Source organism: Cyprinodon variegatus, unplaced genomic scaffold (genome assembly GCF_000732505.1).
Source record: "Cyprinodon variegatus isolate N-32 unplaced genomic scaffold, C_variegatus-1.0 Scaffold163, whole genome shotgun sequence".
NCBI classification, from domain to species: Eukaryota; Metazoa; Chordata; class Actinopteri; order Cyprinodontiformes; family Cyprinodontidae; genus Cyprinodon; species Cyprinodon variegatus.
In genome coordinates this window covers 153,772-180,457 of record NW_015150616.1, presented here as the reverse complement: position 1 = coordinate 180,457, position 26,686 = coordinate 153,772, and the positions used below count along the sequence as shown (strand labels likewise).

The window sequence follows — 26,686 nt, the reverse complement described above, 5'->3', positions numbered from 1 at the left end:
TCCCCAAGCTCCTTATTTCAGCTGCTCACTTCAGGACGAAGGTAAAGCTTTCCTCGGTCCTCACAGAAAAGGACAAATGTTTCCTTCACATTGGGTGGGATTGGACTGTTATGCAGTACAAAAATCTTCCCTGCAGTTTATGTCTTTGTACATGTTTTTGTAAACGCATTGTAATGCTGTGAATCAATTTGCATTGGGACAAATAAAGCCATCATCATCATTATCATCATCACCATCAATGTCTTCTTTGAAGATTCTTTGAACAGATCAGATTTGAGCTGTAGATGACAGCATGGAAAACAGAACCACCAGGCAGCAACAAAACCTTTCTGGAAAAAAAATTAACTGTTAAACCGGGGTGTGGCCAAGAGAATGTACTTCATATTATGACACTCATTTGAGTTTTTTTATCTATTTTTATTTACGACTATATTGATAAATGACTTTAATGATATAAAGCCTCAAACTCAATGCTCTTTCTGACACTGTACTGAAAAAGCTTGGAAAATAAGTCTTTTTTTGTAATTACTTTAATGATACAATAATAACATACTGTAGTAAAAATAGTAAATTTACATTTTACGAGGAACACATTAAGAACCACTAAAACGACTTAAAGAAACATTCCTTTTAACCACAGTAAAATGAGTAAACATCCATCTAATAAATCAGATTCATGATGTTTTTCTACAGCAATTTTCACAATGATCCCCTTTGGCCCTTCACACCAGGACTAATTGAAAATACCAATGACCTACATCTCCTCTAAGGCTTTAGTCATTATCACTCACAGCAGTCTGCTGCATGAACTGGCCCTCAATCTATGAATGATGGATGAAAATGGAACGGCTGAGTGATGCACAGAGGCAGGACTAAGGAGAACATGCGACTAAAGAGAGACAGGCACTGAACCAGGTCTGGGTTTAAGCTCTTAATGAATGAAGCAAGAGTAAAAAAGTAAGAGCACCCTGTTCAGCTAGCTAAATACAGTACATCGGATAAACTACCACAGATTGTATTTTGCTTTAGCTAAAACTAAACCAAGATGTAAAGGCAGGTTATAGAAAAATTATGCAAACCCTACTGTTTTTGAAGAACATAGGAAGAAAAATGTTGATCTTTGTCTACATTAGATATACACAATGCAAGGACAAAGGGCAGATGTAATAACTCAAGAGAAGAAATAACAGCTGCTGATCAATCTGACTAAGGGCAAAAGTCTGTTTCTAAACAATTTTAAGTTCATCATATGAGAGATCACAAACAAAGTTAATTGACTAATACAAGGCTGCAGATTTTTCTAGCAGTGAATAAATGTTCAGGCAAGAAAAAGGAAAGAATTCCTTTCAGATCTTTAGAATTGGAAAATATTTATTTCTTGAATTTTGATTTGATACCCAGCCTTGCAAACCACCACTTTGTCCTTTGTTCAATGTTTTATTCATGTTAAATCAAAGCATATACTTTTGACTAGGGTCAGAGCCATAAACAAGAAATATTTAGGTTATAGGAATATCTAAGTTTGTTGTGCAATACCTTTGTCTTTAACCTTTGTTATGGTCATGTAATAAGTAAGTAAGATTAAAATCAGTGCAGGTTATCTTGATTGTGAATTCTACCTTTATGTTGAAAGGCTTCCTTCCTGTTGAGCTTTTAGGTGGATGGATGTACAGATGGCAGGAGGATTGCATAGCATAAAGTAATACTGTTTTTGACCCTGTATGCGCTGTATTTTTTTTTTTTGCATGTCCAAAGATAAAGAATTTTGGGCTTAATTCTCGGTTTGTGATGCATTCTTCACTTTTAAAAGAGTGCTCCTAGAATGACACAGATATTAGGTCTGTTTCCATGTCACACCAGCTAAATAGGTAGATAGATAATTGAATAAGAACACCTACAAAGCTGCCAAACACCTCTTAAGTCGCCAAGAGGGGGCAGCATAGAGACAAAAAAAAAGCTAATTTTAATACTATGGCTTTCTGCTAGTAAAAGGCAACGGAAAAACATCCAGGATATCATGAGGACTTTTTTGGGTAAAGATTGGGAGAGAATAAAAATATGTTTAAAGACACAAAATCAGGGAAAACTGAGCTGATTGAACTAACTAAGCAGCTGACCGCTGGACAATCCAGACTAGTATGCCACTTGTCTTGATCGGTTTTTATGTAAGATAAAATTACATTTGTAGGCGTCATGTAGAAAAGCTTATTCCCTTAGGAATTCTTATGTTTAGCATGCATACTGATCTAAACAACACAGCTGAATTTCCTGGAACATTAGCGGTATTTATAGCATGCCCCTAAACTCCATCCTTTAAGACAGCAAATATATACAGCGAGGGACTGAAATTTTTTACTGTCCTTTGTTTATAGAAATTAAACTGAATGAAGTACTTTTATATAGATTTATTAAATAGCATAGCTGTTAGCCCAGTTAGCTTAACACATAACTGCTTTAAACTGACCTGGCTAACAGCATAGCAGTCCTTCCTCCAGAGAATCAGGAAGGACTGCTGCTTCAAGGTTAGGATACAACACAGATACACACCACACTATTTGAGTTCCCATGAAACCACAACCTCTTTATAGTGAGCTAGCAATCCTCCATTACTTCCACTGTCCATAAATGTAATGGTGTGCATTTTAACTAAAGTCTGTGCAAATAAGAATAAAAATTAGCTTTTTTACAAGCTTATCTTGGTTGAAACTAATCAGAATTTTCTATATGCATTAAAACTTTGTGCTGCTGCTTAATTATATTTTGTCTGGTCAATAACAGCAAGGAGATAGTCTTATTATACTACTGAGCAAGGCCAGATTAAAAAAAATTCTAAAGGAAAATGAATTTTCTCATCTAAACAAAGATATCAGTGACCATGTTCTTTTAAAGAAGAAAACAAAGCGGAGATATACTTTAATGCACAGTGTCCTTCATAGAAGAAATTTAATAAAGGATTTTAACACAACAACAACAGATTGTAACTGTGCAAAATAGTTGGTTAAATGTTACGATTTGAGCTCGTTTTAAGGAACCAAAAAATACAGATTTTCTAAAAAAACATTTTTCTCTAAAAACTGGGATGAAATGCGCACACCACGGCTCAGGTAGATGGCTAATTGGAGCCCTTTTGCTGTGCGGTGCAGCAAAAGGGCCCATCATAGGCCGCTCACACACTGAGCCTGGTTCTGCTGGAGGTTTCTTCCTGTTTAAAGGGAGTTTTTTCTCTCCACCTTCGCTCTATACATTTTTTGCGTGAGAGATTGCCCTGAGTCAATCAGTCGATGCAATCAACTGATTTACCTTAGATAAAAAACTTTGAATCACTTTGATTGTATGATCTGGTTGAATTGTATCTGTAAAGTGCCTTGAGATGGGGGGTTGTGAATTGGCGCTATATAAATAAACTGAAATGAATTAATAGAGGCAGTCACAGTGGCAGACGTAAATGTCCACCTTAACCCCTTTAAAGAGCACTATGTAGGAGTTAGCCAGGTCAGTAACATTTTATGGTGTTATGCCATTTTATATGGTGTCCAAATGTCTGGTGGATGAAAAAGCAGTGGACACAAAATTTCCCTCAATGCACCTTGACAAGCAGTGTACATCAATGGTCATTAGACAAGCATATATGTCTCAGAATCCTTTGCAATAGCTGTCCTTGCAAAGCATCATGGGATTTGTTTTGGCGTCAAAAAAGAACAAAGATGGCACAGGCACAGTGCCAGAGTCGGAGCCAGAGTCACATGACCAACAGATAGCAGTGCTCATCTGTCTGAACGGTCAGTTGACTGAGTTCACTATGAAGTCCACTATATGGTCCTCCTTTATGTAGTAAGTGAGGGGTTAGGACACACATTGAGATAAAGCCTGATTCAAACCCCAAATAACATGGCTACCAAAATTACTAAAAAACTGAATGATCAATATTTTATGATAAACATATACAGCACTTGCTTTTTTATCTCTGCAATTCATTTTGATATTACCTGGGTAGAATATTACAATATATTGTGGTATTTCAATATCATGATAATATTGTATCACAACATCCTTGCCAATACTGTGGATTCTAAATTCTGTTGGACTTTTTTCCCACTCTCTCTGGTATTGTCAGCAAACTTTATATCACAAAATTAGATACAATTTGAAGTCCACCAATTCCTAATTAAGACATTTAAGAGCTGTAGTGACAGCAAAGAAACCCTGCAAATATGCTGATGAAGGTTCTCAGTCATCCAGGTCATAGTCATTCCGTAAAAATTCTAAAAATATCCACTGGACTTGGTCTTCGTCTTCAAATCTTGGAAACCAAGTCCTGTGGATATTTTTAGAATTTTTACGGAAGGAAAACCCTGCAAACCTCAAGGAGTTGAAGCAACATTGTGAAGAAAAATGAATCATTTCTTTTTAACAATGACTTAGGGATTTTTGAGATACCATGAAAGATACAATTTTTTACAAAATGTCAAGTTGTTTTTCAGCTGATGTTTTTCTCTAACTGGTTAGAACTGCGTTGTTCTTTATTGTGTCCAGATATGTAACATTGCTCTATTGAAGAAATGTTTTGATGACTCCACATTTCTAAACAGTTAATATGTGGTTTAAAATAAATGTGTATCATTATGCACATAGGAATGAGTGGATATTTTTGGTAGGTGTTGCTAATTTGCACTGGCCTGATCTGAAGTCTCTTGCTGAACATGAGTTAAATTTAGAGAACCAGCTGGGCAGTTTTATAGTAGAGGAAGCCAAAGTTACACACCCAGCTTCGGCTGGGAAGTAAGAGAAAAGACCCTCCCATTTCCTGTCAGTAACAGATGAGCTAAGGTGAAGATTAAACCGAGTGAGAAAAACAAATAAGAAGAACAGAGGGAAAAAAAACTCAAAGAGCAAAATTTTAATTGTATGATAGAATTCTTGCATCATGTTATAATTAAAGAAACAATGTAGAGAAAAAATGGGAAGGGAAACAGCTAGAGGATCAACTCATAGGGCTTACAACTACTCCAACACAGTGTAGGCATGTTTCTCAGCAACAACCGCTGCTGTAAACATCCATCCTGTGTCTAGGCTCAATTTCCACAACAAAACAAATACAGTAATCCTGAAACAAGGAACTGACTGTCATCTCCACTTCAACATTTCCCCAGAGCACTTATTGCTCGCCAAAGGCTGTAACATATGTGATGATGTGTGTCAAATTTTCAGGCGTAATAACTATTACCTAATCGCTGACGACACAACTCCGTCTGCCCTTCCTGCTCTCTCAATCTCATTTTCTTTTGTAATCTTTACACTGGGAGACATCTGGATGTCTGTTGTTGCTCTGCTATGTGTTTCTGGGAGCAGATGGTAAAAGGGTAGTGATCGCCGTTGGGTCTCTTTTGCCTAATAAATCTCCTTTTAGGCAAAACAAAGTAGCCAACTATGTTAAATTGTTTTTGGTGATGGATAAATTAAGTTCGAGCAAATAGAAACCCTTTAAAAAAAAATCATAAATGTAGCCTGGATATTTGAATGGTTTTACTTTGAAGCATATTTTCTAAGCTAATAAGCCTCCAGCAAGTCGATCCTCCTTGGAGACAATTGGACAATGTGAAACTGAGGTAATGGACAACACTTATGGGGAACAAAATACAGGAAAATAAACCAAAAGCTCCCTACCACGGCACGTTTGTTTTGTCCAACCTTAACACTGATAGCAACCAGATATTTTAAGATATTTTATGTGATTAGCATCTCTGCTTTAGTGAGCGCATTGATGTTGAAGCTGTTGGTGTATTATTTTGTCACAGCCTCGTCTGTTTTGTGCTTTTTAAATGAAGCTGGGGCTTGGCAGCAATGTTTGGCTTGCTTCTCGCTCTAATCTCATTTTAACCATTGCAGCTAAACTAAGCTGGAAGTTCACATTTAATTCCTTTGACACAGAAAGACTTGAATGCTGAATCAAAGCAGCAAAAAGGCCTGTATTAGAAGGCTGAACGGTGCCATTCGGAAGCATTCATTCCCCTTGTGCCATTTCCGGCTGTCTCATGTTACAACTGCAATCCTCAGTGGGTTATTATGAACTTAACGTGATAGACCAACTCAATGTAGCAGCTAACTGTAAAGTAAAAGAAAAATATTTGTATATTGCTAATAAAAATCAGAAAAAATGTGGTTTGCATTTGCATAACCATCTTTTGCTGATATTAAAGTTTCAGCCTCTGTAAACACCTATTTTAAGGTCTTACCACAAGTCCTCAATAACATTTAGGTCTCAATTTTGACTAAGCTGTTCTAATAAATCAATATGCTTAGTTTGTTGGAGCAACAGCTTACTTATAGCAAAGATGAAATACTTAGAAAAACTGATTGGGGTGTCAATGTTTGTCCTAGAATGCCCCCTGAACTCAATGCAGGTGGTAAAAAAACAGAATGACTGCAGCAAATAGAACATCATTGTCAAGTATTTTCAACCAGCATAATACTTGTTGCAAAAGCTGTTCCTTCAATGGAAGGTCGCTGCACCCAGTGCACGAAAGAAGCTCTATTGCAGACCCCTCCTCCCAGCTGCTGGATGTTTACATCTAAGATGTTATTTGTAAAGTTTTTATCTGCATTAGCATCCATTATGTAGTTTGCACATTTTTCACTACTCGCTAAGTTTTTATTTTATTATATTTAGCACTAGTTACCCTTATTTTGAAAGACGGGTGACAGGAAACAGGGTTGAGAAAGAGTGTGGAGAACCTGCTGCAGATGTTAATAAGTTGAGACCTGAACCCTTCACAACAGCAACAGGGACTACAGTCTCTATATGTGGTTATGAGCTTTACCTGTGCACCACTGCAACACCCGTTTAAGCACTTTTATCTGCTTAATAAGTATTTGGTGTTATTTGAAATCTAAAAACTTGATAGGAATTAAAGTCCAAGCTGTTATTCACACAGTTCTTGTTTCTAAATGACAGCCAGAGATGCATAGTTTGTGGATTTCTATTTAACCAACTATGATGCACACATTAATCTAACTAACCTAAATCTGAGAAAATCTCAATTTAACTCTACCCAGCTGGTCTGACAAGCCTGAAACCATGTTCTCATTCATCTCAGGCACCTAAATTATGATGTGTCCTACATAAATGAAGGCACATTTTAATCTGGAGTTCTATCTATATTTCTTTCAACTAGTTTTGTTCTTGCCAATGCCACAGAAGAGCAGATGTTTAAAGTTTGAAGCTAATAATTCTTCCATCAAACAATCCTCCCATCAGAGCTGTGCGGCGTCAGGCGGAGACATTTGGTGGAACAGAATTTTTTAGGAGTATCAAATTAAAAGTGGCTGAATGACTTATTGAAAGAAAATGTTGAAAACTATTTACTGTTTTCTTTTCACTTCATGGTTATGCACTACCTTGTCTATTCAACTATAATTAAAACATAAATATTGGAGATGAAAAATACATCTACATTAACAGATCGGTCAATTTAGCTCTTTTTTTTTTTAAATACCAGCTTTATAAGTGAAACTGGGCCGTTATTAACAACCATTTAGTCTTATTTAGGTTATTTTAATTTAGTTGCTGCTTTTTTTGTTTTTGTGTAACATTGTTTTTATCATTGTATTACATTAAACATTTAAATTGGAAAGAGTCCTTTAAAAAAAACTACAGCTGAAAACAAAGTGCTGAACATAGCTAAAAATAATAAAATAAACTATAAAAGAATAAAATACAGCATAAAGATGTTGGTATTGGTCTAAAAAAGGCTGTTGATCCCTAGTTGAAATTGGACATGTGGGTTTTTTTCTGGTCATGCCACAGTGTTTTAATGCAGCACAGGGTGCAGAGAAGTAAAGTCGGGCTGATGTCTGTTTTTCATGGTGTGCAAATGGAAAGAGAAAGAAATAAACCATCATCTTACTAAATATTGGTTAGTGGCCATAAGAGCAATATAATATTATATATCAAGATGAATAAGACTACATTTCTGAGACACTATAAATATGAGTTAACCCACCCAATATGTGGGAGTTCTGACTTACTAACTAGCTCTGTTTGACAAAGAATATATTTTCATAAAGTAAGGCACATTATGGACAATAGGGAGCATCCACATCAGAAGATTGTTAAACAACAACAGCGTGTTCAGTGAGAGGCTTCTCCAGGTCCAGTGCAAGACAGAAGATCAACATTTATAACTGGTTAAAAAGAAATCCATGAGTTACTGCAACATTTCACTTCCTTTTGTTATTAATTAAATATTTTTAAATTGAATTCTTCATGCGCCAAATGTATAGGATGAAATGGTCAAACACAATATGGAGATGTTACGATTCGTTATATAATCAAATGTCCTATAACAAGTATTTTTCCACCAAAAAAATTTTTATATAGTATGGTTAACATTAAAAAAAGTGAAATCTGTACATCAGCTCTTTAACAACCTGAAAACCCCCAATCTTTATGGATCACTGCTGCTCTGATTGTGTGAAATTCTCCAAGTTACAGAGCGTGAGCACAATAACCGAGAAATTGCTGCGCTGGATGGCTAGTCAGAGTTAAGCTGTGGAAAGCACCTATAAAATTTGAAGCAAGGATATCAAGTGGTAGACCAGATTGGGAGCTGAGCTCCTTTAACGGGGTCGATAAAGGCGGTGTATTGTTCCTCGTCGGACCGCACCTAAAGCCACTCTATCCTGCAGCGGGAGGTGAAAATGCTAAACAGATAGAGAGAGTGCTGGTGTCAGGATTTTCCTTCATTCCTGACAGGCTAAATGAAGCACAGAGGGAGGGGGCCGTACATTCGCTGACTGACAGAGAAAGAGACAGAGAGCAGGAGGAGGTGTGGCATACCCTCCATCATATCGGTCTGAATTAATTCGTCATTGCTTCCTTTACAGTCATGCAGAAATACATCAGATGGAATGCATCTTTTATGTAGGTAAATGCATTTGTAAATTGAAAATCATGCTATCTACCACTGCATTGTGTAGAATTCCAGCACATGGCACATAATTTGAAATAGTTCACAAAAAATGTATCAGAAAACAACTCAGGAAGCTTGAAGAAACAAAGGAAGGACGTGTGGGCAGATAACTGCTGCTCTTTATACCTGGGAAATGTGATTGATGGAGGACTCCATTCGTCGGAGCTGCGAGGCCTGGATGTCCAGCAGCTGCAGCACATTATTTGCTAAGGCATTGATCTGGTAGGCAACACTGGCCAGAGACTGGGTGGTGTAGGCTTTGGTCTCCTCCAGGGCTTTCCTTTTGTCTTGAGCCTGGCAGGGAGAGGAAGAGAAACCAGAAGTCAGAGAAAAAATAGCAGTGCAGGGATGTGGGGGTGAATGAAATAAAGAAGCCAGCAGAGAAAACGCTGTACTCTCATTTTTACTCTTATGTCAGTTTTTTTAAGCTGAGAGCCTGGAGAGCAGTGTCTGACAGGGCCATTCAGTCTCGGCTGTTTTCAAACTGTAAAACCCTGTTAAGCTCTGAGGAGAAGTGAAGACAAGTTTGCGAGTCTTTAGAGGAATGACTATGTGAGGGAAAACACAGCTAGGAAATTTCACTACGCAACGCTGGTAAGCCAGGCTGGCAGCATGGGACAGGTGCATGGTGGGATTTCAGCCCAGAGTGCAGGAATGCCAGGATTTTTTTTTTTTTTTACGGGATCCCAAATCTCTGGCCGGCTGCACAAACCATCTGTTTCTGGATGCCTCTGCATAGCATTGGGATTGAGTGGACATATTTATAGTTTGGAAACAAAACAGGGATAATGCTGCTGCACACAGAGAGGCGCTCTAACAGGGGACTGCCAAGATCATTTAGAAACCAGGACTTTAATTACTCCACAGATGTTCTGAATAAAAAACCAATAATCTAAATCTGTCCATTATAATGTAGTTCTTCGCTCTGCCTTTTGTGCTTTATTTAATCCCAACAAAACAGCAGAGAATCAAAAATACCAAGATATCTACTTGAGTATTTAATTAAAAAAAAAGGGATTAGTTTCTATCACTATATTAACAGACTGAAAGTGTAATCACTTTAGCCGTGGATCCCCTGTATATCAAAATGTAATTCATGTTTCTTGTATAATAATCTCCATTTCACTTAAATGTATTTCAGATGTTTCTCTACAGAAGCATAAATATGCAGATTAGTGCACCCACTACTGTGTTGTTTGAATTACAGAAATGCCAGGATTATCTGAGACTTAACATGCGAGATCAATACAACACCCCTTATTTCAGTCATTGGTGTGTGAGCAACATATAAACCGATAGTGTTTTGAATTCGTTTTTTTTTTACCCTCATTTCGTATCACAAACAAGGTTCTCGCTTGAATAAAGATGGTTTTATCGGAGCCCAATAACATTTGGCTGATTTAGGGAAGCACTGAGAGATTAGTTAGTGACCATAAAAAGGCAGTTATCAACTTTTCTGACCCTGAGACCAGATGGCTGGAAACTGACAGCTCTTGTTTTTTTTCCAGTCAGTAAAAGCAACACAGTAACAAAGACAATCTTTGTGTGGAAGTTTTTGCTGAGAGAAGAACAATCGAATATGAAGCACAAAGATTTTGGAGGCATTTTGAAAGACATGACCAGGGATAAAAAGCTTAAATCTCTCACAGCGAAGTTGATCTGCTTTGTCCTCTTGAGTTTCCAACCTTTGAAAGTCACAGAAGGAAGCTAATTTTTGAAAAGGACGGCAGTCGTTGAAAATTTTCACCGAGATAAAAATCTGCGATCCTCAGAGAAAATCTCAAATTAGTAACTTCAAGTCAGACTAACATTTAAATTCTAACGCATTAATCATTTCATCTTTGTTTTAGGACAAAACAAATTCTATTTTAAAAGAATTTCTCTTATAGAGTGAGATGTAACCCCTTCATCTAATACAAATAAATCTGCTCATAAAAAATGGCCAGGAAAAATTATTCTTTTATTCATTTTTTAATTTTTTTTTTTTTGTTCTTGCTAAACTTCTAGAAGAGTTACTGTAATTGGGTGAAATCGTCCGACTCCCTGCTAACCAACACTGACAATATGAGCATTTTTGTAGCAAAGCCCCTGAAAACTGTTAAACTGTCTTCATGTCATATGTTTGACTTCTCCAAATGAGGCTAATTAGCACCCTGAGGATTCAGCAGAAACATGTTAATCTATTGATGCTTCATGCTAAGTGTTTATGTAAACTTGTTTATCAGGATCTCTTTGTTGAAAAGGCAGAAGGAACATATTTGTTGACTGGTTTATCATAAACACTGGAAGAAGGACAAATATTTCAATTCTAAAAACGTTTTCCATGCAAATAAACGGGAAAAAAGTTATAACTGAAAATATTATGAAGCTAGCAACTAAAGTGTGGGATTGGGTTTAGTGAAAAATAAAAAAAGGTAAACAAAATATCATAAGTGGGAAAATTTTTCTAAAAAATACAAAAAATAACAATTTTATTTAAAATAAAGTGTGCTTTTCTATAGAGACTCCACTTGGGATTTCTTCAGCTGATAAGCATAATAGCATTTATGGACTGAAATAAACTTGTTCAGAGCACTAACCTACATTACTTCTGTAAACTCTGTGGATCAAAATTGACATTTACAAGCTAAAAAAAGACTGTTAAATGAGAAATGTAAACAAAAAGAAGCAAAGAATACACAAAGCTAAGTCCTAAATAGCTTTACTAAAATTAGCCAGGAAACAGTATTAAAGCTGAGTTACTTTTCTATTAATTGGACAAAGGCAAATAAACAACACTGTTCAGAGTTACCATAGAGTGATGGAGTAATCTGAAAAATAAGATGTCTGTTTGGAGGGAGAAACAGAGAGAAACCGTTTCGTGGTTGATATCAGCTGACTTTCAGCTTGATTCATTACGATATCTTTTGGAGTAGAAGTCAATACAAAGAGAAGAAAACAGAGAAATTCAATTTCAATATTAAATAGTTTTTTTAAAATAAAGTCAGGCGAAGCACATGGAGGATTAAAAGCTTTCCCAACATAACCTACAGCGAAAAGCAGCAAAGCCAAACCAGTTTCAGTAAAGTTGCTTTCTTTTTTTCTTTCTTTTCAATTAAAATTTCTCTCTGTCATGTAACAGGGCCAGGTGTAGGTCCTAGATCTGCTCAGGTGCTCAGATCTGCTCGGGCCCTGCCCCTTCTTATGACGTCAACATATGGCGACTTTACTTGTAAAAACTGTATTGCACCGGTTTCTTAAGGATCAAATCTCTTTTGGAGTTTCACAGATTATTACATATATTTGCTATTATTTTACATATCATCTGTGATCTAAAGTAGCCAAAAGTAGAAAACAATCATTGTCAGTCTTGAAGGAAAGTACTGCCTTCTAAGATTGAGCTCTGCCATTTAACAAGGTGACAAAAAATGTCTCAGCTTATTTTTTTTCCTAAGATCTAAGGGCATTGGAGGACAAAGGGGGTATCTTAAAATGACTTTCATAGAGATTTTAGACAAATAAAACAGTTATTCTGCTTATAGAAAACTAACAGTTGTTGTTGACACAAAGTTAGAAGTATAGTAGCTTAATATGGCTACCTAACCAAGCTAAAAGAGGCTAACCTGTTAACTACTGAACACAGCTAGCCACAGCGCTACCCAGCTACACACTGGTCTTGCAGTTACTTTGTTCCCCATAAACATTCTTTTTACAGTTATGTTATTGATCAGGTAAAACTTCATCGGCCATTAGACACGCTAACAATACAGATGCTCCCGACTCGGCGCACGGACGCTACGTGATGTTATTACCATTGTCTGGGCAACAACTATGTTTCACATCATGTGGCAACATTCAGCCAATCATGTAGTGCAACGTAAGTTTTAGATTCAAGCCAGATAAAACTGTATATTCTCTAAGCAGGAAACCCCACGTAGACTGATGTTTATAGTCAATGTTAACTTTTAATCTACTAAAATCAGCCTTATAAGTATTTTTTCTCTAGAATAACATTATTACAGTATACAGTATTTGCAACACAATGCTGTGTAAGGTATACAGTACATCCCCTGTGTCTTATCAATAATTCATTAGCTAGAAATTTACTAAAAAGGTCAGAAATAACAATACATTGATCGTAATCAGTACATCAATTAAATAATTAACAATGCAATCACACTGATGCAAATTAAAACATCTACCCAATGTTCATCTTAAGGATTAGGGTGGGGCATCGTACATATGGTTCCAGTTTCTCTTTACGATTCCTGTTCACACTGGTTATCGATTCGGGTTGAAGGATAACAAAAGTTGACATTGTTTGAATGAGCTAGGTAATCAGAGTTTTGTCTGGAGGAAATAGTCTAAATTTCTTAATGGAACTTAGGTCCTTAAACATCTATTGTTGGTTAAATGTTTCTATAAACAATTTTTAACAAGTATATATATATATGTACATATCAAACCTAAGAGCTCTAATATAAATCCTATTAATTTCATTTCACATGGTGTGTTTTTCCCAAACAAAATAAAATAAACAATGGCAGATCTAGACTAACGTGACTGTCTTTCTATCCAAAACACCCAGAAATGAGGCATCTGTTAAAATGTAATGTAAAAGAAGGAAAGTATAAAAAGGCTGGACTCTTGAAGGTGGATTAAATTCCCTAAGAGATCTCTGCACACTGATTTTTTAACAACTCTACGACATTTCATGTTTTGCAATAGTTATAAATGGATGTAATATAACTATTTTTTCCTTTTCTTATTTACAATATCTAAATGCCCTCCTCCTAGTTTTTCCTTTTAGGTTAAATTATTTAACTTTGATTAGTCTAATAAAGGCCTAAGCAGTGATTTTGGAAACAATGTGGTAAATATGCAAAGCTGAATTTGGATCATGGAAAAAAAGGTCTTTGATTTTGATAACGTTGGCCTATTTATAATCCAAAAACAGCAAATAACATGTAACAGATTATAAATATATATTGTATTAATGACAGTTTGACAGTTTTATAAAAACTGGGGGGGTATCTGATCTAAGAATAGAACTCCTTTTCTGAAGCACCACAGAAACGATTTACATATCCAGACCTACTGTTTGTTTTTCTACAATTGCTTTTCAAATGGCCTGCATGCAGAACCATCTGATATTAAAATAAGCAGATATTAGCTTATATTTTTGGCAGCAGCAATAGGCTTAAATATGATCTTATGACTCAGGAGAAGCTCAATTTAGAATACCCAGTATTAACATTGCAGATGTTTTATTAACTGAAACTGTTTGCCTATCCTTTACACTCAGCGTTTTTAATTAGCAGTTTTTCAAATGCTTCTAATAATATCAGATATTTGAAGTTGAATTTTGAAATTCAATACCTGGCTGCCCTGCTGTAAAAGTGAACACCTTTCAAGATCTGCCAAAAAAAAAAGATCAAAATGAATGTTCAACTAGATTATTATTATTTTTTTTTTTTAATAAAGACAAAGAATAATCACAGTTATTACAATAATAAACCCATGAAAATCATCCAGTACATATGGAGGTACTTATCTGCATAACTATCCTCTATATATGTCTCCACAAAAGCAATTTAGTTTCCCCACTAATTGGGACAATTATTATGCTATACCAGATGTTAACAGAACTCATTATATGGCTAATAACAGCTGCATAATAACTAAGTGTAAATCACAAGCTACTAATAATTAATCATCAATATACTGTATATTTATATTGTAAATTTAGAATAGTGAGCTTAATTACTATTCCTAAGAAACAATTAGTCAATGACTCCTAATGGGTACAGTTACAGTTTTCAGTTATTTAAATTCTGTTTAGATGGCAGAGGATCAGGTTAGGTATTTCTTCTGGTGTGTGGAGTATCACACTGCTGGTGAGCTGGCTGAAACTGCATGACAAAAATATTCCAGAAATTTAGCCTTTAGAACCACACAGACAGTTACGTAGGGAAAACTAAAAAAGCTCCACTTTTTAATTTTTCTATTTAGTAGGACTGACGTATGGCAGACCTGAGACGTTAACCAGACTAACTTACCTGTTGGTATCAGTTGCTTTACTTGTTGTAAAAGTAAAACAGCAACAAAGCATCATTCTCCACATGTGACCACAAACCTGCTTTAATAGTATTATTGCCAACTAAAGGGAAGGGGGGAGAAATCATGTGTTACTCTGTTGAAATGTAATAAGACCCCTTTGTGTATGTGCAAATTTGAAATTAACTTATTTTTCATTTAAATTGTAATTTTATAGCAAACACAATGAATTAATCTTGGATCTGGTAATAACTCCTCTAATGCTGAATTATTTTACCAACAATCATATCTGCAATTGATTTCAATTTTCCTTTACTTACTTAACCAGGAGCATGTAAATGTTTCACTCCAAGGTTTCGCTTTTGTTGCAGGACTTTATTGTAAACTTTGTGAGAAAAGGTGCTTCAATGTGACCGAAACTGAATTCCTATGTGATTTGAAATTAGCTTTTTATTCAATTTTGATCATGTTCCAAATACAGTTAATTGCTCATCCCTTTGCCAATCCTCCAGTTTTAAGCTGAAGAACTGTCAAATTTGGAAAGTATTTTTCTTCAGTTTGTCAGTCAAACCTTGTGTGTCGACATCCGACAGACACTATTCCACTAACAGAGGTTTTGTAGGGCAAACAGTCTGTTTTTAAAACAACATATTTTTCCAAACAGCCAAAATGAATTTTAAGATCAAGTTTGGTTAGTATCAAATACATTTTCATGCTCGGAATTCCAATCGGTGGGACCTTTTTGTTCTTTTAAACTGTTTACTGATGAGCAAAAATTTGAGGCATAATTATTCGTCTTCCAACAAGTCAGGGACACTATGCTGTTTCAAAAACTACTTTGAGTCCTCTTGTATTAATGTTTCAACTACTGAGGTAAAGCTTGACTGAAATATATTGGTATATAAAATAGTAATTAAAGTCCATTCTAAAGCAGAAAGGAAGAATGTTGCTTCTCTGTTTCAAATAAAAAAGACTGGGTTATGTTAAACTTATTACCTTTTGTTTTTTAAGACCATAAAACTCTGGTATTTTTTCTTAAGATGGCCATACCGTGAGAATTTCATCCTGTAGCTATGGCAAGCAAAGATAAAAGAAAAGCTGCTCTCCCAGGCTTTATGACTGACTGACTATCTTTACTATCAGTAATCTCACATTAAAAGCCAACGTGACCATTCAAACTGAATTTAGTAACAAAAAAAATAATAATAAACGCCCCCACATTTAGCTTCAACTGTGACCTCTAATCTAGGTCTGAAAGCCCTGCATTTAAAATGTGAAGTCTGCACTCAATCAACTGAAACTGCATTGTATTTCTGATGGTGACAGGAATAAAGCAATCACATGTGCTATTATGGTCTTTCACAGCATCACAGTGGAAATAATGACCACTGTGGAGCAAAAGCTCTTGGTCTCGATACAGAGAGCCATAACAGTTCATACCAGACCATTCAGCCAGCAATGCTAAGCTCACACATCCAAAAAAAAAAAAAAAAAACACTCTCTGGCAGAATATTAAATAAAATCACGGTCATCATCACAATGTCAATGTGTGCAATACTGAAATCTCAAATGCCTGCTCGGTTGCAGCATTTAGCAGATCTTTGAATATCCTGTGTGATGCATTTGCTTCTGCGTGGAAATTCCACATTTACCCTGCTATAGATGTAATCTTTTTTTACAAGATGTGCAACCCTGATATAAACTTTTAGTGACGGAGATGCAAAAGTTTGTGGAGAGTGGATGGGTGTTCTTATAATGATATAGATGGAAGAAAACTGAAGAAAACATGCGCAACTGTAGGCAATATTGATATAAAGCTACTCACAAATAATCTGGATTGATGTGATCAGTATTAGTTAATAATCTATAACCTTTTTTTATTATGACTTTTTTAGTGTTATGTTTTGCTTTTCAAAGCATTATCACTCATACAAGAAAAAAAAATTTAACACAGGTTCTGATGGAGATGATTCCACCAGAAAAATCAAAGACTACCAGATTGCCCTATTCATGTATCAAAGCTTGTATTTAGAGCTTTCATCGGATGTTTATTACACTCAAAAACAGGACTAGATATTACACGCTGCAGCTTGAAGCTTTAAAGGAAAAAAAATTAATAGATCTAGTGAATTCGGAAAAAATAGATCTTACTCATTCTGATTTGATTTTTTCTTCTTTTTTGCTTTTAACACAGAATCAATAAGTCACGCCACAGGTAGCAAAAGTCAAACCTATTTAAACTTTTTCTTTATAGTTACTTTACATTTAGAGGAAAGATATTTAAAGCAGGTACACTGTTTAAAATCAATACTCAATATATGTAAAAAATGTACGGATATAAATGTTTTATTCTGTTACGCCACCAAATAAACAGCTAAGCCTTAAGAAAGCAGTCTCAACTTAGAATCCACCACCATCCATCCACTTTCTGTCACGGTTATCCCAAGCGGAGTCGCAAGGAGTGCTGGTGCCTATCTCCAGCTGTCTACAGGCGAGAGGCGGGGTCCACCCTGGACAGGTTGCCAGTCCATCGTAGGGCAACACTGAGACGAACAGGACAAAGAACCATTCACACACTCACACCTAGGAGGAATTTAGAGACACCAATTAACTTAACAGCCATGTTTTTTGGGCTGTGGGAGGAAGCCGGAGTACCCGGAGAGAACCCATACATGCTCAGGAAGAACATACAAACTCCATGCAGATATCCCCTGGGCCGGAAATCAAACCCGCAACCTTCTTACTGCCCACCGTGCACTGAGCAACCTAAACTTAGAATACAAAGGTAAAATCTAATATGTGTTGATATGCAACAGTCAAGCTTCTTCAGCCTAATACTGGTTTATTGATGATGATTTATTCTTTTTTTATTAATGCATCTCCCTAAGATGCATCAGCTGTTTTTAAACTCAAACTAAGGCAAAAAAGAGACGTGCATACAGTTGACGTGTTTATAAATACAAAATGATGGAAATTCTCTGCTGCTCTTGCTTTTATTGCGTTTTTATTCTTAGAAATTTGATAGAAAACTGCTCTCTTGATCACTGATCAGAGAAGATCAAAGGAAAATCGCCCAGTTTCAATCTCCAGCTGGCCTATTGGTGCATCTCTGCATATGACTGCAAGGTAATGGCTTACTCCGAGCTTCACATAGGTAATAACTACAATTACAATTTAATGATAATATCTCTGAAAATAAAAACACGAGGAACACATTTACATGAAGCAAATACATAAATATGATCATTAATATCCTTTAAGAATCGAGTATATAATTTATAACGCTGTTATGACGCCTTAACAACACCATTAAATAGAGAGTGATTCGTGAAGGAAATGATTATATGATTGGGACCCCCATAGTCTGTTAAAGGTACCTATGAGAGAATTAAGTGAGGAACCAGTTATAGCTTTAATAATGACACACCCTCTGAAAGCCCCCGGCACCATTTAGCTCGCAGAGAAAAGCCCGTTGTTTGGAACCGAAGCTGAGCGGAGAAAACGCCGCCGTGCAGAGCGGCGCGAGCCTCGGCGGTTGGAAACAGCCCACCGGGAGCCGCGAGGCCACTGAGAGAGAGCAGCGGTTAGAGAACCGCTTTCATCGCGACCAGCATTTCCTGTCGCCGTGGTTTCACTCTCCTCAGCTACAACACCGCAGGCACGACGGAGACATGGAGAGAGAGAATAAAATTCGCCTTTACTTACCTGAACATAATTGTTTTCACAGTATTCCGCTACCCGGGACAGGTTCTGATAGCTTTCCACCAGCGCTCTTTTACCGGCCGGGATTTCCTCCTCTAATAGCATTTGTAGCTCTGCCATCTTACATCCCTTTGCATTGCTCTCCTGCCCGTCTTTTTTTCTCTCACTGAGGCGAGGCTGTGATGCTGTGCTGTGTTGCTGAGAAAGGGGCTCCCCCATCTGGCATTGTGGCTGCGCTGGCCTCCGATTCACAACAGTCCGTGACTAATCCCGGCTACGCTGTAAACGGCCGGCGCTCATTGGCTTAGAGCCGGGCGGTGGGCGGGGTTAACCAATCACAATTCGCTGCGGCTGTTTTCCACGTAATTATATGACTGGATGATATTTTATGGAATATCAGACTAAACAATTAATAAAAAATATAAATCAGACAATATCAGGAGGATATTAAACTTTTATTTGATTTTCATACCCATAATAAAACAAAAAAGCATGTAGCAAAACGATTATACAACTACAGAAATAATAAAAAAAAAAAAATGATGTAAATGAATCTAAAAAATACAGATGATGTGATTTATTTTCTTTTGGATATATTTAATCTAAGAAAAGTTTTATTTATTGTCCATCAATGCAAATCAAATATCAAAATGAGAAGAGAAAATCACTCAGTTTTGTCACCCATCATCACAAATTGACTCATAAATCCAAAAAGAGGTCATTAAGACAAGATCTACTGTGCAATCTAAATCAATCTTTTGGACATGCACATTTTTAATAAATTTTAAATCCGTGATCAAGATGTGGAAAATGTCATAAACACAGAAATTAAACTGTTATGATCAGGCGGATCTTTATATTTTTATCAGCATTCACCAGCGTTTGTTTCAACATTTTGTTGGACATTCACTAAGCCTACATTTCCCATGAACCCCCTCGCTGCTATTGGCCATTAGTACAAACCTGCTTTATAATTCATAAATTTAGTCTTACAATATTCAAAGCACTCCTCTTTGTTTGAATGTACAAATGATCCTTCCCTTTTTAATTAATATAAATCATTTCTACAGTATTAAGAGAGTGTTTATTTGCCTTCTGTTTCTAAACATAAGGCAACTTCTACAATTATAAATGCAGACAAAACATTTCCTGTATATATTCCTACACTTCCCATAACCCTTCTGTTTTAAATCCCCTGCAAAGGCGGTTTGTGGGATTTTAAATCCTTCAACAGTGGGAGGTGAACATAATTCCAGCAAAGCTTGTTCTGCAATGAACTACATTTCCCACACACTGCTTGGCTCATCCTTGACCGGAGAGGAGATTGGCTGTCTGCTACAGATTACAGGCAGACGTCGGCTAAATGAAGCAATAAGGTTGGTTTGCTGAACATGAAGCTTGGAGGGGAGGGGCTGCCTCATTGAAGGAGAGAGGTTAGGTTAACTGTGCTGACAGATTTAAATATAAAATGTCACAAATTGAGTGAGATTTTATCTTCCATATCCGGGTTGCATAGCAGGTGAAGAATACTCTTCTTCTCAGGCACTATCAGATCTACCTTTATTTTAATCCCCTTTTTTCCTCCAGGATCGGAGGATCCTTTCATGTCATCCCTGTGTGGACTCAGCATGGAGCATGAGGAGGAGGAGGAGGAACACAGCCTGGAGGAGAAATTTGCCGCTGCGGTTAAAGTGATCCGGACTTTGCCAGAAGAAGGTGAGGATTTCTCCCTACCTGTTCTGAAAATAATATAATTGTAAACACCAGAGTCTAATCATGCACAGTAGTCTATGAAATGTGCGCTTGCAGACAATAAACAGTCCAGGTGACTGACCTAGATGCAGAGCTGTCAATCCTGGCAGCCCTGCTCCTCAAGCTGCTATAAGCATAAGGAGCTGTGATTATCTGCCCATGTGGCTTACAGTACATGTATAATGGATTTAACAGTACATCTCTAGTCTTTGTAAACACGTTTTATATTTAATCTTTTTCTCGCTTCTCAGGTCCTTTCCAGCCCTCCGATGACATGATGTTGATGTTTTATAGTTACTATAAGCAGGCTACCACGGGGCCCTGTCAGATCCCGAGACCAAATGGCTTCTGGGACAGTCGAGGAAAAGATAAATGGTACATTTATTTTACTGGAAAGGCAGGAAACATTCAAAGATGAAGAGCTCAGTGCATTCTTTACAGATCATTTCCAATGTCTTGCAAACGTTTGTCACATGACAGAAAACTCCATGTAATTTTATGGAAATTTATGTGATTGACCAACCTGTTTTTCAAAATGTGTTAACACCACAAATCCAGATGCTGTTATTAGGTAAAAACTGAGAATTCTTTATACATATACAGCTGTTTTGTGAAGGTCTCAGAGGAGATATCAGAGAACAGACAACATCATAAGACCAACGATTTTAGCAGACAGGTCAGCGATGCAGTTGTTGAGTAGTTTATAGCAGAATTAAGTTATAGTAATCTTCCAAACCTTGAACATATCACAGATCTCTTTTAAATCTATTATTCAGCAAATTAAACAAAGGACTCAAAGTTTAGTTAACTACCAAGATGGATAGGGGGATCTGAACAGTGCAGTTGTGAGGGTTTGAGAGGAGACTAGGGCACTGGGATTTTGCCAGACATTAAAACTGCCGTGTTTTTTATTACCTAAACATATCACCGGGATGATTGACAATTAGGAGGACTACTTATTTTGATGCTGCCCTTGGAAAAAAAGAACATCCTCCACTATACTTTTAAGCCCTAAACAGGACATCAGTTAGTCCATAACTTCAAATATTAAGAAAGGAATGGAGAAAAAAAAAAGCAATTTTATTAAATACAGACAGAAGTCATGTTGGCAGGTTTACACAGTGGTCCCTGGCTCCCAGTTTTGTTTCTGTTTTTAGATGTTTCCATGCTCCACAGACCTGACATAAACGACTGCGTTCCCTCCTCAGCAAACTATCTAGTTTAGCATGAGTCTTTGACTCTTATATTTTAATTCAGCTCAATTCAGGTTATTTATAAAGCACCACTTCACCAAGCAGACTGCTATGCGTCAATGACTTTGCAGGTTTACTCCTTCTAGATGAGCATATAGTGACAGTGGACAGATGTATGACAGCAGGGAAATATGTAAACCTTGTAGTATCTCGAGCCCTGAGGACCCTAAGGGATACTGAACATCTAGAGAAAACTGCTAATTTTAGAAAAGGACAAAATTTTGGCCTTCATTCAAGCAGCTGCAAGTGACCCTAGCAGAGAATGAATATTTAACCTCACCATTAACACGGCTATTGCAGCATCATGGAGCGGGCTTGCTTATTTTTAATGTGAAGACCTAATAAAATGTAATGTAAAAAAAAACAAACAAAAAAAACTGTTGAAGTCACAAAAAGGACAACAACTGGGCCAGATGGTTAACCTCCAGCAGACAAACAATCCTAAATGTACCGGCAGAGCTGACAATCTGTGGCAAAGCTTGGCATCCAGTCTGACTGAGTTTTAGCTGATTGTTATTTATTTTTTTATTTTCCAAAGCTTTCACAGATATTAATCAAAAGAATCAGAACTTGGAGATTTTGAGCAAAGATTTTTTTTTCTTTTTATATTATCTAAGATCCTGAATAAAAATGTAAACAATACTTTTAAGATTCGATTTGGAAAATTTCATACCCTACAGAGTTTTGCACTAGTTTGTGTTGGTCCACCACATATATACAAGTAAAATAAGATTTGTGGTTTTAACCTGGCAGAATGTCAAGAAGCTTAAGGGGTGTGAAAAGTTTGGCGTAGCACAATTTTTTTCTCAACCATTTCCCGCCTTCTTTATTAGCTTGGGAAAAGACTCTTCACAGAAAGTTCAGTTTAAGGTATTTGAACTTTGACTGTGTTGTCAGGGATGCATGGAGCTCTCTGGGAAACATGACAAAAGAGGAAGCCATGAAGAACTATGTGGAGAACATCCAGCTGGTACGTGGTCTTCACAGAAAAAAGGAAGCATAAAGAAACTGAGTCCTAAAAATATCTGCATTGGCATGTTTGTGTTCTCTGCCAAATATGTTGGACCTTTGTGGCAAGTTGATATCATATCCGCAGTAACTCTGTTTTTTTTTTGTGTACATTGTCAGATTTTGGAGACCATCCCAATCTCAGAGGAAGTTACAGAACTGGTTCAGAGGCTAGGCAACTTCTACACTCAAGTGGATGAAGAGGAAGAGGAGGAAGGAAATGAAATAGACAAGAGACCCTTTACCAGACCTTTTGCAGAGCATGCAGGTAAAGACCATAAACATGTTAGTCTTATTATTGTTGAAAACTCAAAGGCCCATTGTATATAATGAAAACATATTAACCATGTGTTCTTATTATTAGGGGAGCTGGTTAAACAGTTCAAGAAGCCAACACTGGAGGGCAAGTATTTAGTCTTAGTTCCTATGTAGACTTTGTAGATAAGTTGTTTTGTGTTTTATCCCAATTTGATTTAATCCAGGCTTTTAGAACAAATATGTGTGTTTTATGTGTGCTGTCTTTAGATTACTAATTTTTTACTTGTAATAGTCTCTGAAGGAAAGTGTGTGCTGTAAGCTTTTCTACAATCACTCATATTTTAACCCTTTATAGTGCACTCAGTGAAATACTTTGAAAATCCAAATTTCAAGCCAATAGTGTTATTAAAATCCAGGAACTGATCTTATAACCTTTGTAACATTCAAAAAAATAAGGATATCTTAATGTCAAAAATGTATGAAACGTAGACTTGCTCAAATATATTAAGAAAAATAACAAATATATTTCTATAAGAAATTCATGAGAGTGAAGGAAACACTTTTTTTTGTACAACATAACCTTAGAGGCACTAATGCTGATACTGGAAATTACTTTTTTTGTTTATAAACCTAAATATAATTGTTAACTAGGCTTATTAACTTTTTAACTTTACTTTTTAACTTTTAAGTTAGGTTTTTACCTTTTTTTCTTGGCTTGTTAACTTTTTTTCAGCTTAATTTACAGCACGTAATATATCATTCAAAGGCTCATCTAATTGGTCAAACACCAAAATAAGATGTTCAGCCATGTAGCAGTATCTTTGCTGAATGGCTGGATGTAGATCTTGTGCTTCTAGACCTCACTGAGGGACAGGGGGGACTCCATTTGTAAGGGATATGCAAGGGATCAAAAACGGTAACTTGCCCTATAATTATGCACATCTAAATATGGAAGTTTCTTTGCCTACTGCTTCACATAAGGAATCAAGAGCATCTAGAGAGTTCTCAGAGCATCTGTGAACATCAATGATAGAGTTTTACCGAATTGATTGCATTTAATTAATTGGCTGTAAAGTGGTGCAGTGTGTTCTTGAATGTATTTTTGTCCAATTTGTCTCTGTGTTGCTCTATGACAGACTGGCGACCTGTCCAGGGTGTACCAAGCTTCTCGCCCATTGACAGCTATAGATAGGCACCAGCACCCCTTGTTAACCCAGCAGGGATAAGCGTGGAGGAAAATGGATGGATGGATTGCATTTAATTCAGTTTATTTATAGTCCACCAATTGAAAAAAAGTTCAGGTTTGGACTTTGAATAGGCCATTCTAAAATGTGACATTGTACAGTAGTTATGTCAGGAGAGTGTGTTTTGGGGCACTTAGGTCAGCTCTGCTTCACTTAGGTGCTTTGCGAGTGTTTCCATCTCTTTTGAATCTCTACCAGAACAGCTTTTTACATGTCAGCAGTGGGGAAATGAGCTGAGTAGGGATGAAATATGACAATAACATATAAAAACTCTAAAGATTTTTGCATATACAGTAATACGAACACTATTTTGTCATTTGTTAATGCTTTTGTTAGGAATAAAGCTGCGGTTTGCAGCAGAACATTTTCTCTTTCCCAATTCATCTATACATCACAGTCATTGTCATTTCAACTTTTTGCCAGAGGGGACAAACATCTGCAAAATCCCTGGAACATGTGCTGTACTCTTTTAATACGCTAAGTCAAACAGTAATGGTTTAAACCTGCTGGGAGCACGACATTGTCAGCTGGAGGTGGAGCTGCAAACAACAGCTGGAGTAAAGCAGTGAAGAGCTAAAGAACTTTAAGGGAAAATTGGTGGCATTGGGTTTTCTCTGTGTGCTACATGGCTTATAGAAAACTGCAAAATGGTCCATCTTGTGACTTTCTTTTCACTTTGGCTTTCCTCTTGCCATAGTTGTTTTAAGGGCAGGTTTCTTGTCAGATTAAGTGAATGTCTTTGTTGTTGTAGCTTAGCAATTTAGTTTTTTTTTTTTTCAATTTTGGGCTGATGGATGGAAACTTGAAAAGTTATTTTATAACTTAGAAATTTCCAAACTTTCCCCACAGCTTCATCACCTGCAGTGATCTTTTTTTTTTACTATGATTGAACACGACATTTTATTTGAGGTTATTTGAGTAAAAGTGGATTGAAGCATGCATACTTTCTATTTGTAAAGATAATTAAAATCAGTGTGCATATTTCCTTCCCTTTCACAATTATGTTGCTATAACACAAACAGGTTTAAGGTTGTAACATGGCAAAATATTTAAATGGTATGAATGTGTTGCAGGACAGCAATTTGCTGGTTGACCCAGAGGGTTTTTCCTCACTTCTCAGGCTATGGGGATCTTTGGGAGGACATACAAAACGTCCAGGAGAAAGACAGAGACGGCATCGTGCCTGGACAAGGTATGAGCAGCGAGGAGGCAGAAGGGAGGAAAACAAAAAAAGAGGAAAACGAGATTTGGAGGAAAAATGAAGAGAGTGAGAATTGGAATGATGAATTCAGTGACAAGAATGGAGAGATAAGAGGTATGACAGAGCAAAACCAAAAATGTAGGAGAGATGTTTGTATGAGATGAAAATAAATGTTTGCAAACGGTACATCTTTAGTGAGATTGTCTAAGGTTGAATTTCTGTCCCCAGGCTGGGACCCAGACCCTCACTTTTTAACAGTGCAGGACTGGAGTTGGAGGTCTGATACTAAGGGGTCCTGCAGCAGCTTGGAGCCTAGCATGTCCTCCTTCACCAACGGCACGCACAGCTCGCTCAACAGCGGGGTGGAGGAGGAGGAACTGGCTTGCTCCATGGAGCCTGCTGTGCAGTATAACCACTGCATGCATTTTAATGGATACATCAATGGTAGGATCCCACATTGTTGTTTTATCAGAAAAAAAACATTTAGAGGAGAAAACATAGTATTTTTGCACTAAAACCAAAAATAACATCGTTTTATGTCATTGGAGACAATATGAACTGAAGATAATTATTGTTTTTAATGTAATTCTATTAATATTAATATTTAATACATCTCTAAAAAACGTATTTTTTGCGCATGTTTGAAAGAATCTGGGCTTTTCTATTATTATTCTAAATAATCTAAAATAACCCTTTGCAATTATACTAAAAAACACCTTAATGAAGCCAAACTGGAAAAGCTGTGTGAGAGGAATAACCAAGGATTTGGTGAATTTTGGAGCCTCAATTGTCTCTGTCTTCTAAAGAAAAACCGATGCATTGGTTGGCTGATATTTTATGCTGATTTTAGCTTTTTGTTCGTGTATCCTGCATTCAGCATTTAGTATATTCAGCCATGAAGCCCTGAGATCTCATGAATTCCTCTTGCCCCCATTTGCCATTGATTGTTAATGTTTTCTTTGATTTATTAATAAATGTTTATTTATTGTTTTTGTCATGATTTTACTAAGGTTCAGACCCAAATGCAGAAGACCAAACAGAGAGACCAGGGAAAAGGTTTAAAAGGTTTTATTGAAGAGATAATTCAGAGAGAAGTGTTGCTCTGAACACTGCTCAACCAGAACTGGAAAGTGAGGGGAAGGCACAGCGATTTAGTTCAGGCTCAGTGGGAAATTTGACTCGTGAACTTGGAGAAGGGAATCTGGCTGCTGACTCACATTTCCAGAGAAGTTGTTGCATCCTTGACTCCAGTCTGTATGCTGT

The 26,686-nt window shown here is 36.7% G+C and overlaps 2 protein-coding genes across 8 annotated transcripts in view; one reads left to right on the top strand and one right to left on the bottom strand.

Moving 5' to 3' along the window:
• The window catches only part of LOC107086848 (abl interactor 1-like), a 32,393-nt gene extending 13,430 nt beyond the window's left edge, over positions 1 to 18,963 (bottom strand). For all 4 annotated transcript variants that reach the window (XM_015378066.1, XM_015378068.1, XM_015378067.1 and 1 more), the window contains exons 1-2: positions 18,711 to 18,963; positions 9,096 to 9,263 (exon numbers count right to left, since the gene is read on the bottom strand). In XM_015378066.1, the coding sequence (XP_015233552.1) occupies positions 9,096 to 9,263; positions 18,711 to 18,926 (384 nt within the window). In that variant the 5' untranslated portion in view covers positions 18,927 to 18,963. The remainder of the gene's footprint in view (positions 1 to 9,095; positions 9,264 to 18,710) is intronic.
• A 924-nt stretch (positions 18,964 to 19,887) lies between these two features.
• LOC107086810 (acyl-CoA-binding domain-containing protein 5A-like) overlaps positions 19,888 to 26,686 on the top strand; it is a 15,505-nt gene continuing 8,706 nt past the window's right edge. For 2 of the 4 annotated variants that reach the window (XM_015378009.1, XM_015378012.1), the window contains exons 1-8: positions 20,112 to 20,226; positions 20,295 to 20,423; positions 20,711 to 20,834; positions 22,610 to 22,682; positions 22,841 to 22,988; positions 23,085 to 23,123; positions 25,343 to 25,537; positions 25,652 to 25,867. In XM_015378009.1, coding sequence (XP_015233495.1) covers positions 20,312 to 20,423; positions 20,711 to 20,834; positions 22,610 to 22,682; positions 22,841 to 22,988; positions 23,085 to 23,123; positions 25,343 to 25,537; positions 25,652 to 25,867 — 907 coding nt within the window. In that variant the 5' untranslated portion in view covers positions 20,112 to 20,226; positions 20,295 to 20,311. Of the gene's footprint in view, positions 20,084 to 20,111; positions 20,227 to 20,294; positions 20,424 to 20,710; positions 20,835 to 22,609; positions 22,683 to 22,840; positions 22,989 to 23,084; positions 23,124 to 25,342; positions 25,538 to 25,651; positions 25,868 to 26,686 lie in introns of those variants that run through there. The other 2 variants (XM_015378010.1, XM_015378013.1) reach the window with 2 other exon arrangements.